Consider the following 13756-nt stretch of genomic DNA (forward strand, 5'->3'; position numbering starts at 1 on the left):
AGCAGTAGAGAAGAATCTAGTGGCAAACCAGATTCTGTAAGAAGATGAATCATATAATTAAACTGGAGAAATATAAAAGCAAGAAGGTTCTGGGCTGCAATACCATATGATGTCTACAGTAAAGGCAACCTGAAGAAAAAGAGAATCAGGAAAACATCACAAAGATGAAAGATGAAATGTTACATCAGAAGTAGGAAAAGAAAAACAGCTCCAAAGCTGAAATTAGACTAGGTCTAAAACAAACCTGAATATGTAAAGTATTTTTTAAAATCACAAATAGATAAAATACTCTATGATCCAGAAATTCCACTCCTTGGTATATAGCAGCTCTCCTCATAATTGCCCCAGACTGGAAACCCAAATGCCCTTAAGTGGGTGAATGGATAAACAAACTATAGTACATCCATACAATGGAATTTTACTCAACAATAAAAGGAGATGTCTGATACATGCAACAACTTGGATGTATTTCAAAGGCAATATGCCAAGTGAAAGAAGCCAGTCTCAAAGGTTACACACTACAATCCCATTTATATGACATTCTCGAAAAGACAAAACTTCTAGGGATGGAGAACAGATTATTAGTATCCAGGAGTTATTAGCAAAGGGCGAGTGACCATAAGGAGACAGCATGAGGGAATTTGAGTAGGGGTGGGGGGGTGATGATAAATGTTCCATATCTAGACTTTGGTGATGGTTACATGAAACTATACATGTGTTAAAACTCATAAAACTGAATACTAGAAAAGTCAATTTTACTCAATAATAATAAATTTTTAAAAATAAAGTATCTTATAATACTTATACTTCACTATGCATATTTGGAATATTGTTCACTCTTTAATGCAATTCTATGCAAGATGATAGTCTTAAGTTCATCAAGGTTTCCAAAATTTAACTAGTTTTTTTTTCCTACACACTACTTAAGATTGTTCTCTTTCCACCAATGTTTTAAAAACTAAATTCAAATCTGAAAAAAAATTTAACTTATTTTCTCAATATAGTCATATTTACCGAACAGATGTCTGATGATAAGTGATAGCCTGTTGCCTAAAAAAAAAAATTCAACACCAAAAATGATTATCTTTCTAACTGCAGAAATGACTGAGAATCAGGAATTGGAACTATACCCTCAGCTTTACCAAACACTTCTGTATGATAGGGTATTCTTGCCATATTTGGTGCAAAACAAGGTCACTGCTGTTTGCCACTAAAAAACTGAGATTCTACATTATTTCGTAAGACATTTTTATTCAAGGTTGCCTGCCAATTTAGCATGAAACAAAAAGCTGCTAAAAAAAAGTATGAATTTTGCTATCAGTGTGCCTTATGTTGCCACTGGAATCATGACTTCCTTCTCAGTCCAACCTCAAAAGTCATCTGTGTGGATGGGAAGCCAGAGACAATAGGAACACTGTAGGATCATAGGAGCAATCTGTCTTAAACATAATTTAGTATTAATTCTGACCTTTTCACAACCTTACTAATCTTGTGACCTGTCATCAAGTGCCTTCCCCAACCTAGTCAGTTCAACCACATCAATTTTTACAGGTGTGTTACTTAAATAAAAGTAAGTTCTTCTTGCAATAAATTAGGAGTCAGGTAAGGAAGATGTCAAGATTAATGTTCACAGATTACAGCTGACTCATCAATAAGCCCTTTACCAAAGAGTTTAAATCCTTTTTAGTTCACTGGCCTCTAGCTCTGTTCTTACCATCTGCAAAGTTTTCCGCCATAGAAACAAAGCTGATGCTGTCGCGCCCCTGGCAACTGCCTTTGATAACGGCTGTTCTATATTTAACTAGTTTGACCTATATGTAAGTGTTCATCTCCGTCAGCCTGGACTGCCCAGAATCACAGAGGTGATGCCTTTCCTTATTATGTAACACACACCTACCCTTCATGGGGTCATTAGCTGAGTATACCAAGCCCTTTCCGGATGTAAGAATTGAGAAAAGGTGTAACTGAAAAAGCTGGCTAGATTAATATCTACCTAGAAATTCTCTGTCAATTCAGTTTCATCATTAACAGTGTCATATTTAAACTGTCTGCAAGTTTTAAAACAGCACCAAAGATACCTATAGCCATGTGGAAACTGTCACAACAGATTTTACAAAATGCTTCTTTACAGGACATTTTGACTCACCTGCACCTAGTGTTTAACATTCAGTACACCATCAGGGTGCTTTAGATAAAATTTCTGTTTTCAAGTTTTTTGTTGAAAAGTTTCAAATGTTTATAAATATTGGTATTTCATGACTTTTTATTAGAAGTCTTTCACAGAACAAAATGGAAAATACATTTTTAAAAACAGAATACATAGAATAAAATTCATTCTATCTCGCAATTACCATGAATCCACTGGATCTTTTTATAAATCTAAGATATATTATGCTAGTTCAACATTCTAGAAATTATGTCATCATTACTCATCAATTATTCCTAACTATCTTAAAAAAGATTAAAAGAATAAGAAAATGGAAGAATGATGGAAGTGCTCAGAGGGATAATGCAACGGTGGAAATCAATACCCCATGACATCACCCTTCAGCTTTCTTACTGTGTTGCCCCAAGTACACCACATCTTTCAAGAAGGTAGAAAAGAAATCTGGAGACAACATCCTCCATCTTTGTTGCCTGGTTTTAGCTTTAACTGAACACAGTGGAGAATTCACATTTTTTTTTTTTTAATTCTCTGGCCATAACGGCAAAGAAAAGAAAACGGACAGAGGAAGCTATTTCATATTTATTAAGTGAATCCAAAGATTAATGCAGAGTGATTAGCGGCACCTAATGAAGATGGTGAAAATCATCATTATAAGTAAAATCTCAGAGTCTGTTCCCTCAGATGTTACCCTGCATAAGTTTTCTCAAACTCAAGAATGAGTGAATATTTCTAAGGACCAAAAAAAAAGGCATTTTCATCTAGTTACTTATTAAACAAAAATCTTCACAGTGTAATATTTTGTGACAAAAAACTAGACCATCTCATTTTTCTAAAAGGACACATGACAGTATTCTTTCATCTTTTATTTCATCTGTGCATCGCAATTTCCTTGATATGGTTTCAAATAGATGCTGAAGACAGGTATTATAGAGAGATAATGAGAAGAAACAGGTGATACAGACATTTAAAAATCTGATTGACCAATCTAAAAGGTGTATACAAGTTTCAAAATGAAAATGTTTTGCAACTATGGAGCACCTGGTGGCCATCCTCTCTTCAACAAAATGAAGACTTTTTAAAAAATTTCTTAAGTACTGTGTCTTGCCAATGCGAGTATAAGAAAAACCAGAAGTTATGATAAGCTAGACTCTGTTAGAGGTGTATTTAAAACAGAATCAGTCTGTAGAAGAAGTTCATGCGTGACAACTGATGAACAGTTAGTCACACTCAGGGGCTCCTGCCCATTTGGATAGATGGATATATATATATATATATACACATACACATACACACACATACATACACACACACACACATACATACATATATGTGTATCTTCAAACCCAGGAAAATATGGAATAAAAACTTGGTTTGCTGTATTTAAGTTCTTATTAAATATTTAATAGTCTTTCACTCCCTTATATTCTTACATTTGTAAATTATTTGTAAAATACCTTAAAAATAATTTATTTTTTTTAAATGTTGTATTTATTTTTTCACAGAGCACGAACGGGGGGGGGGGGGGGGGGGGGGGCAGATGATCTGAAGTGGGCTGTGCACTGACAGCAGTGAGCCTGATGTGGGACTCAAACTCATGAACCATGAGATCATGACCTGAGTCAAAGTCAGACACTCAACCGAGCCACCAGGTGCCCCAAAAATAATTTTTAAAAAGGAATTCTTTCAACCCAGATAGTAAATGGTGGTGATGAGTCTTCTTGGTATACTTGGTATTAAAAAGATTTTTGAAGCAGAAAATACTGTAGTATTAGGGATGAATGGTAAAACTGAATTGGTTCTGGCACTATCTGAGGAGTTAAGATCAGTTATTGGACTTGTACCAATCCACCAGGACCCATGCCTTCTAGAACCAATGTGGCTTAAAAGGCCAGAGACTTGAACATTTGAACAAGTGCTTAATGGGACACAGAGCAGCAGGGGAGAAAACCACCTTGTGTCAGTGAAACAATTGAGCACTCAACAAGCAGACTAGAAGCATTAAAAGGTTTAAGAAGGCAATGTTAACATTTTATTTTTACTGTCAATAAAAATAAGAGAAAGAGGGAAATGACAGGTTAGATTTGGCAAAGCTAGATTTAATAAAATATTAGATGTTATTGTGTTTCTATTATTTATATTGACCCATGTAAATCTATTATTATTCATTTTAATGTTTATATGATACCCCATTTGCTACCAAGGAAGAATCAAGATGCTTCTATTTTTACCCCCATTACAAACAGTGCAGCAATCAACATCCCGGTACAAGTCATCTTGTGCTCAAGCACTACAGTGTTTCTCTAGGGTTGCTGTTTTGTAGGAAAACTCATGGGTCATGGGGTTGCACATCTTCACGATGTTGCCAAATTCATATGCAAGATATTACCCACTTGGTATCTTCTTCTAATTCATCCTACAACTAATAATGTATATGAGGCCCTGTTTCTTCACAACTTCACCAACTTTTGGTGCAATTAGTCTCTGTAAATTCTGCCAGGTTGTTTATAAAACGTATCTCATATTATGCATTTTCCTGAGCATATTTTCATTTGCTTATCTTCAGTTGGGTTCTTTCTCTGAGAAGTGCCTGTTCATATCCTTTGCCATTTTTTTTTAATTGTGATGTCTGCCTTTTTTGTACATATTATACAGGAGTTACTACAGAGAAGTAATATATAAAATGCCAAATCTTTGGCGATTATATGCATTGTAAATATCCTCTCCAGTTTGAGATATCTGTATTTAGTGTAATTTGTCAGATGGAATCTTCTTATTATATTAATGTAACCAAGTTAACATTTTTTTTTTCCTTAATGCATTTGATTTCTGTATCTTAATAAAGAAATTCTTCTCTAGCCTCAATTCTTAAAGCTTCTGGCCTATTTCTTCCAAAAATATTTTCTCTGGCAAGTTTTAGTTTATTTTTTGCAAATCCATTCTGCAATTCTGTATGATGTGAGATAGGGATTGTATTTTATCTTTATCCAAACAGAAAGCCAATGATCTCGTCCTGATTCATGGAATATTCTTCCCCCTTTGATTTGTAATGTCATTTTTCATACAGCAAGTTCTTCTGTGTTCTATTCTGTTTCTTCGGTCTGTTTATGCAAGAACATATAAATGTCTCGATTATTACAGCTTTTTAGTAAGTTGTGATATCTTCTGAAATAAGCCTTCATAATTTTCCAAAATTTTTATGGCTCCTTGAGCTTCCAAAAAAAAAAAAAATCAAGTTGTTAAATTTAAAAATTGCTGTTAGACTTGATTGGGAAAGCATGAATTCAAAAATTAAATGACAGGGCAGACCTGTCATTTTTATGATATTGTCGGTATTCCCACATGTAAACATGTTTTATCTTATCATTTATTAGCTCTTAAAAAAAGATTCTCAAAAATGTTTACAGTTTTCTTCTTTACTTTTCCTGTAAATATTCGATTCTAGGTACCTTATAATTATGACTGTTGATGTAAGTGGAAAAACTTTTTTTAAGTTACATTTTCAATATCTTCAAATTTCTTTGAGTCTTGGCCTTCTGAAGTTTTTGAGTTTTCTTGATTCCTTTCCCAGCTCCTTCTCATGCTTTGGAAAAGCATGAAAGTTATACACAAATCTCACATACACATTCATGTTCATTAATAGTGCTATTCTCTTCCCAAATAATACAAATATCTTATATATATTTAATCTACTTCCCATGTTTTGTTCCATATTTTAGTTCTACCCTTAAAAACCACCCATATTGATGATTGTTATTGTTGTTGTATACAGTGAGTGATTATTAAGTTTACCTCTTTTAAACTTTTTATTATGAAGTATGGTGTACAGAGAGGGAAGGTTCACGAAATATAAATGTATTTTTCAAGGAACCATCACAAAACTAACATCTAGATAACAAGAAACAGAACAGTGCCAGCATCCTGGGAACATGTCCTCACAGCCCTTCCTCAATATCCGTCCCCTATTTTTCCCCATAGGCAACCCCAATTTGATTTTTTATGGTAATTACTTCTTGCTTTTCTTTATACTTTACCATGTAAGCATGCATCGTTAAACATTATATTTTCATTGAACTTTATATAAATGGAATCATATAGTATGTATTCTTTCTCATCTGTTTTTTTTTGCTCAACATTTATTTGTGAGATTCACAACTCTGCATAGCCATAGTCTATCTCTCATTACTGTGTAGTACTTCATTGTATATTTACATGCCAATTTATCCATTTACTGGATATAAAGTTCTAAGTTAACAGTTATTCTCTTTCAACTTCTAAAAAGTAGTATTCAACCGATTTCTGGTTTCCATCATTTGTGTTGAGAAGACAGCCACCAGCTAACTGTTGCTTAGTTAAAGATAATCTTTCTTTTTTCTCTAACTGCTTTTAAGATTTTTCTGTTTTTGTCTGGCAGTTTAACAAAGATTATCTATAGGAGTAAGCTTCTTTAGTATTTCTCTTGCTTGAGGTTCATGTAACTCCTGGAAACTATGAATTAATGTTCATCAGTTTTAGAAAGTTCTAAACCATTTTCTCTTCAAATACTGCTTCTGACCCATCCTTTTTTTCCCGACTTGCTGGAACTTTAAATATACTCACTAGACCTCCTTGGGGAATTTTCTATCTCTCTTCATTCCTTCCATCCTTTGTTTCTGGTTATTTTTGTCTAACATCTTTTAGTGCACTAATTCTCTCTTCACATGTGTCTAATCTGCTGTTTAAACCCATCTACTTGAGTTAATTTCAGTTGCTGAATATCTCATTACCAGAATTTCTGTTTTATTTTTTTAATGTTTTTATTTCTTTTTGAGAGAGAGAGAGAGAGAGAGAGAGAGAGAGAGAGAAGAAGGAGAAGGAGAAGAAGAAGGAGGAGGAGGAGGAGGAGGAGGAGGAGGAGGAGGAGGAGACGACACAGAATCTGAAGCAGGCTCCAGCCTCTGAGCTGTCATCACAGAGCCCTACGTGGGGCTCAAATCCACAAACTGTGAGATCATGACCTGAGCCAAAGTCAGATGCTTAACCAACTGAGCCACCCAGGTGCCCCTCCATTTGATTTTTTTAGTTTCCAGTGCTCTGCCAAAATTCTCAATCTTGTGTCCCTTTGAACATGGCAAGTGTAGTTATTTTAAAAGTCTATATCTGAGAATTCCAATATATGGAGGCCCAATTTCTATCACCTTTTGTTTCTCTTTATTCAAGTGGTTTATGTCTTTGTATATCTGACTGCTTTTGATTATAACCAGGCATTTCATTTGCAAGCTATAAAAATAATTTGTGACTTTGCATGGTATTAACTTCTTCTAGGAAGGATCTATAATTCTGCTGGATGCTGGAGAGCATGAGCGATTTAGGAACTCTCAATTTAATTTTAGAGAAGTTAGATGTGATTCCAAGCTGATCTGCAGCTTTGACAGGATGTCTACTTCTGGTTAACTCTTGCTTCTGTGGTGTAGCCCTACAGGTTCCCAACCCAAACTGAGGCATGTTCATCAAGTGTCCTCTCTTCATGAGCCACGGATTGATTTTTTGCTAAAATTTTTTTATTTATTTATATTTTTAAAAAGTAGTTTCTAAACCCAATGTGGGGCTCGAATTCACAAGCCTGAGATCAAGAGTCACATGCTCTTCCAACTCAGCCAGCCGGCTGATGGGTTTTAATCCCTGCCATGATGGGTTTTAATCCCTGCCCCCTTATTCCCACTGGCCTGTCCAAAGGGCTGCATAGCTGTTCAGCAGATCCTTCCAGAAATGGCAATATCTCCAGAGGAACGGTAACCGTACACACCAGGACCTTTTATTCTAGGCCTCCATTCTCCCCCTAGATCCTAAAAGTTCTTCGATGCCTTTAAGCGAAAACTTTTTCAATATTTGTTGAGTTCTTCTGGTAGTCTTCATGGCAGGCATGATTCAAATTTCCTAATATGCCACTATGAGAAGCAGAAGTTCCAGATTTTATCCACATTAGCAACCAATTTCATTGCTCAGCATTATTTCCTGTATCCTGTTTCCTTCTAGGTTCAATTTCCTTCAGTCTCAACTACATCCTGCTTCACATTCTTTCAGCAAGCCTCTGTAACTAGTTAATTCTATTAGCCTTTGCCTGAAAAAATATCTTCACTTCATCTTTATTCCTGAATGAGAATTAAGCTGGGTATAAAATTTTAAGTTGACAGTTATTTTCACTTAACTGTGAAGATATTCTTCCACTGTTGTCTGCCCTCTCTTGCTGCTGTTGAGAAGTTGGCTGTCAACAAAATGGATATCCTTTTGTATGTCATCATCACTTCTCTTCTGTTGACATTTAAGATGTTTCTCTTTTTCTTTGGCATTCTCTACTTTCACTACAATGGGTCTAGAAATAAATTAATTTTTATTTATTCTATTTGGGCTCATGGTGCTATCACAATCTAAATATTTTCTTTTATCGATTCTAGAAGATTCTCAGCCATTCTATCTTTGAATATTGCCTCTATGCTATCCTTTCTATTGGGACTTCTCATCTTAACTCTATTATCTCTACATCTCTTTCATATTTTCCATCTCTCTGTGCTACGTTCTGGGTGATTTCTCTAGATCTATTTTTCTGTTTATCACTTCTCTTTTCCCCTGAAACTACTGGCTTTTGTTTAACACAGCTGTTGAGTTTTAAATTTTGATGATGACATCTTCCATTTATTGATATGGCTTTCCCATGAGAATCTCTTGTGGCCTGGATTGTTGGAACATCCCCAGGGGTCTGCTTACAGCTAACAACCCCATGTTATCATTAGTCCAGGATTCATTTTTATTCTTATTTTTTTTAAGTAGGCTTCACACCCAGCATGGAGCCCAACACAGAGCTTGAACTCACAACCCTGAGATCAAGGCCTGAGCTGAGCTCAAGAGTCAGGACACTTAACTAACTGAGCCACCCAGGTGCCCCTGGAATTCATTTTTAAGTTAATTTCTCAGCTTGGGAGCCCTAGACCACATAGATCAGTGGTGGTGGTTTATGTGTGTGTGTGCGTTTTTAAATCCTAAGCATCAGTTAAGAATCCATACTTTAGAATTCCCATTGGAGATTCCTTAGCTCCCACTCAGATAGTTAAATGTTTTTGTTATTTTGTTGTGGTCAGCAGATAATTTCCAGTCCATTCTTTTCATAGAGGGCATGGCCCCTTTGAAGGTTCAGGCCCTACTCCATACCTTAAGCTAATTCAAGGACTCATTCTCTGTCTGCTAGTGGGTGCTAAAACTCAAACTCACACATTACCATAACCAAAAGTTGCAATGAATATTTTTACCACTCTAATTTTCAGAGTTTTAATATCTAGAAATCTTCTTTTCTTTCTTGAGAGATAAATTATACATTTAAAATAATTTTAGTTATATTTTATCCAGTATTTGAAGGTGTTTATAGAAGAAAAGTTTTCAGTTACCTAGTCTACTGTATTGCCAGAAGCAGAAATCCTATGGCATTGTTTTTAATTTAAAAAAATGTTTTAAGATTTTATTTTTAAGTAATCTCTACACCCAACATGGGTCTCAAACTTACAACTCTGAGATCAAGAGTTACATGCTCTACAGACTGAGCCAGCCAGATGCCCCTATGGCAATGTTTTAAACATCTGTCTATGAAATAAACATGCTATATATAGAGAGATCTATATATATCTAAATATACATCTATATCTATCTATCTACAGAAAGATTAATTATAAGGAATTGGATAACTCAATTATGGGGGTTGACAAGTCCCAAAGTCTTCAGTTGACAAGATGGAGTCATAGGAGGGCCAATGGTATAGTTCTAGTCCAAAGGCCTGATGTTTCAGTCTGGGTCAAAAGGCAGGTAAAAACTGATGGCCCAGATAAAAGCAGTCAGGCAGTAGGAAATTCCCTCTTACTCAACAGAGGAGCAGCCTTTTTGGTTCTAGTCAGGCCTTCCAACTGACTGAATGGGGTCCACCCATATTAGAGGAGGCAATTGCTTTAGTCTGTCTACCAATTCAAATGATAATCTCATACAGAAATATCCTCACAAACACACCCAGAATAATGTTTAACCAAATGTGTGGGCACCCTGAGGCCCAATCAAACTGACATGAAATTAACCATAACAATTAGTAAACTCTGATTTGACTTTTCATTAATTTTTTTTCCTAAGACCCACATCAAGCTTTCCTTTGAGGCCTAACAACTCTTACCTGTCACTCTACAACTGAGGTGACTCAATGGTAAGTAAACAAGCTGCTTTCTGCACATGGACCTTACATATACATAATTCTACAAGTCATGTGAATTTAATTTCCCCCTTTTCCAAAGGATAAATGAGTTCAAGTCTCTGAAAATAATGTGGAATAAAAGTGACACCTGAAAATAAATTCATGATCTGTTTTTGCAAAACCTTTGGCTTACACAGTCATCTATCTTTGTATTGTGTATATTTGGGTAATGACATTTGCTCCCATCATGTAAATCTCCCATAATCCCTGGTTCAGTGATATAATTTGGTACTAAATAAATTTCACCTGCATGCTTTTCAAAATACAGGTCACAGAAACAAGTTTTCCACCACAGCTTTGGGTTTCATTCATCATATTAAGTGATAACAAACTTGTACTAAGTTATATTAACATTACCCTTCTTTGCTCCTCTTCAGCATCAGCAAAGAGTTTACGAATGTTAGCCTCGGATTCTCCCACATATTTGTTAAGGATTTCTGGCCCATTGACCACTTTGGGCTCCCTTGCATTCAACATCTTGCCAATCTGTCGAGCCAAGAGAGTCTTACCACAACCTGGGGGCCCATATAACAGGATGCCTTTAACATGTTTGCAACCTAAAAAACAAAAGAAAACAGTCTTATATTAACCACCTAAAATCCAAGTGAGACATCTAAAGGAGTTTCCTTTCTTCTTCATATGAATGTTAGGAAAACTATAGTCATGCCATTAACATATAATATCCAAGTGCCATGAGCAAAACAAGAATGAACAACTAAAGTTCTTTTTTTTTTTTTTTTAAAGTAGGCTCCACGCCCAGCTTGGGTCTGAACTCACAACCTGGAGATCTAGAGTCGCATACTCTACTGGCTGAGCCAGCCAGGCACCCCTAAAACTCTTTTTTTTTTTTAACAGAGAATCCAGAAGCAATTCCTACACGAGTGCCAAAATTTGAGGGGGAAAGCTGCCAATTAAAAGTCTTTAGAAAAGTATATTTGAACTATCATTTAAAATAAATACTTTTAACTCTGAAAACATCTCTTTGACCTAAATACCTAATTAGGAACTATTACTTATTTTCCATTCTCCTTTAAAGTCAAGGAATAAAAGAGATCTGCTTTTAGGCAAATTTAACCCAACACAAATCTATTATAACACAGTAGGCTATGGAAACTGTATCTTAGTCATAGAAATTATAGGTGTACCTGTTGATACAAGCCCTTGAAGAATGGGCAAACATGTTTTGAGTTGGACTGGTATAGGCAATCCATAAGATCCAGACGGATGTCACACACTTAGTGGGTAAAGGTGAATGTCCTACTTCATGTGACTAATGCCAAGGGAGGCACACACTTTTCTCAGAGCCACCAAGATGAAGACGAAGTTTCAAAAGAATAGTATTCAATTCTTTTCTAAGCAAGCATTGCTAAATACCTGGAAAGGTATCAGTAACAACAGGGAAAGAGCAAGACTGGTGATTTTGACTCCCCAGGGGTTTTTTTAGCCAACTCTTCATGAGCATTTACTCCACTTCTAAGATTGCAGTGACCTGTGGTTTCAGTTTACTCGCTCTAGGAATTCCCACCTTTCCAGCAGTTTCACACTTAGGGTGCAGGACTCTTTTTTTACAAGTTTTTTTCCTTATACTACACCAAAAAGGCACTTTGTGAAATAACAATTTATTAGATTTCAGTGTCACACTCAAAACTATAGGTGAAAAAGAAAATTTCTGAAAATGGAATATACATAGTGTTTGTCCTCACTTGGAACAAAAGCCTTAAGAAATAATTTCTTTAAAAAAAAATATGACAATACATTTAATAAGTCCCATAAAAGCTATCACAAGGTACAACCAACTCTACTGGGAATTTTAACTTCTGAGTAGGAAGACCCTTTGGGTTATCAGTATGGTCACTGCTTCTATATGTCAAAAAAAAAAGACTCTCCTTTAAAATTTTTGAAAGTAATGAGATCTGTGCTTACGGTTAGATTTATAGAGACAAGGGGAACTTAGTGGAAGCCCTTGAAGGCTTACAGTCTTAACCCTTCCCTCACAGAGTAAAGTCCTGTCCTGAGAATCATGGTCCAATAAATGTCTTTGCCCTTGATCCACCCTTGGAAACACAAGTAGTAGGGAGATAAGGGGATAAGCCCTGAGCTTCTCCTAGAGGCAAAAATCACAGAAGCACTGCCAGCATCCAAGCCCCTGGGACACTTTTGATGAAAACTTTAGAACCTTGCTCCTCATCTTACCCTCTGAGCCAACCGCTACCATCATGATTTGAAACGATTCATGTAAACCATAGCAGAGGGAGGTGGGCATGGTGGTGGTGAAAAATGGCACAGGATGGGGGAGCCACAAAGGAGAACATGAAGGCTTACTGAGGCCCTACAAAGTGCCAGGCCTTATCCTCATCCTCCAATTTCTTAACTTTCTCCAAGTTTATCAACTACCTCCTAACCATACTTCCTTCCATATTAAGCTATACTTTCTTTCAAGGGTTCTCAACTCCTTGGCCTTCTTACACTTCTGTTCTACTCATCCCACAGGCCCTGAACACAATATGGCTTTACTGCACCTATGCATGGGCCACAGAGCACAGCCAGAGAAAATTACACCACTGTGCTGATAGGATGTCCTCACAATTTCATGCTATCCAATTCTAGTTCCACACTCACTGCTTGTCAATACTACCTGCCACCTTTTACTTGTTCTTGTTAGACCACCTTCCGCTCTCTGCACTACTTTTCCAGATCTTCCCTGCTCTGCTCTTCTCAAGTGCTACCCCATGCCATTAATTCATAGAGAAGATCTAGATTCCTGCTTCGCATATTTTTTAAAAAAGATGAACAGGTGTGAACTCCCTTCAGCTTATTGCTTCCCTATCCACAAATTTATCTGCAGACGCATCCAATCTCCACCTCAGCACTGGTTCTCAAAGAAGAAGAGTTCCTCTTCTCCAAGGTTTAAGTTGCAATTATTTGTTTATATACCTTCTTCTCTATTAGACCATGAACTATTCAAGGTGCTCTCTTATCCATCTGGCATCGCAAACATCCACCACAATGCCTAGCACAGAATATGTACTCTTAAATAAATGGCTAAGTAAATTGTTGACTCCTTTCCTACAAACCTCAAAGAAAATGAGGGAAAGAAGACCATTTTAAAAAATTATTTGAAGCTCTTAATTTATGGAATAGTGTTTACTTTCACAGCTGGACTAATTTAAATACCTAGAACACGTATTTGCAATGACTGGGACTTTGCAAACTTAGCAGAGCTACATAATTTATAAATATAGAACTTCTTCAACTTACGATGAGGGCACCTCCTGATAAACCCATTGTAAGCTGAAAACAACCCGTGTGATGGTGTGGCTGTCTGGGGG

General features: G+C 36.2%; 1 protein-coding gene across 1 annotated transcript in view; it reads right to left on the reverse strand.

The window, feature by feature from the left end:
• The window catches only part of NSF (N-ethylmaleimide sensitive factor, vesicle fusing ATPase), a 147901-nt gene that overhangs the window by 61229 nt on the left and 72916 nt on the right, over nt 1-13756 (reverse strand). The window contains exon 9 of the mRNA XM_030295291.2: nt 10785-10984. Coding sequence (XP_030151151.1) covers nt 10785-10984 — 200 coding nt within the window. The remainder of the gene's footprint in view (nt 1-10784; nt 10985-13756) is intronic.

The sequence above is a fragment of the Lynx canadensis genome, chromosome E1 (genome assembly GCF_007474595.2).
Source record: "Lynx canadensis isolate LIC74 chromosome E1, mLynCan4.pri.v2, whole genome shotgun sequence".
NCBI classification, from domain to species: Eukaryota; Metazoa; Chordata; class Mammalia; order Carnivora; family Felidae; genus Lynx; species Lynx canadensis.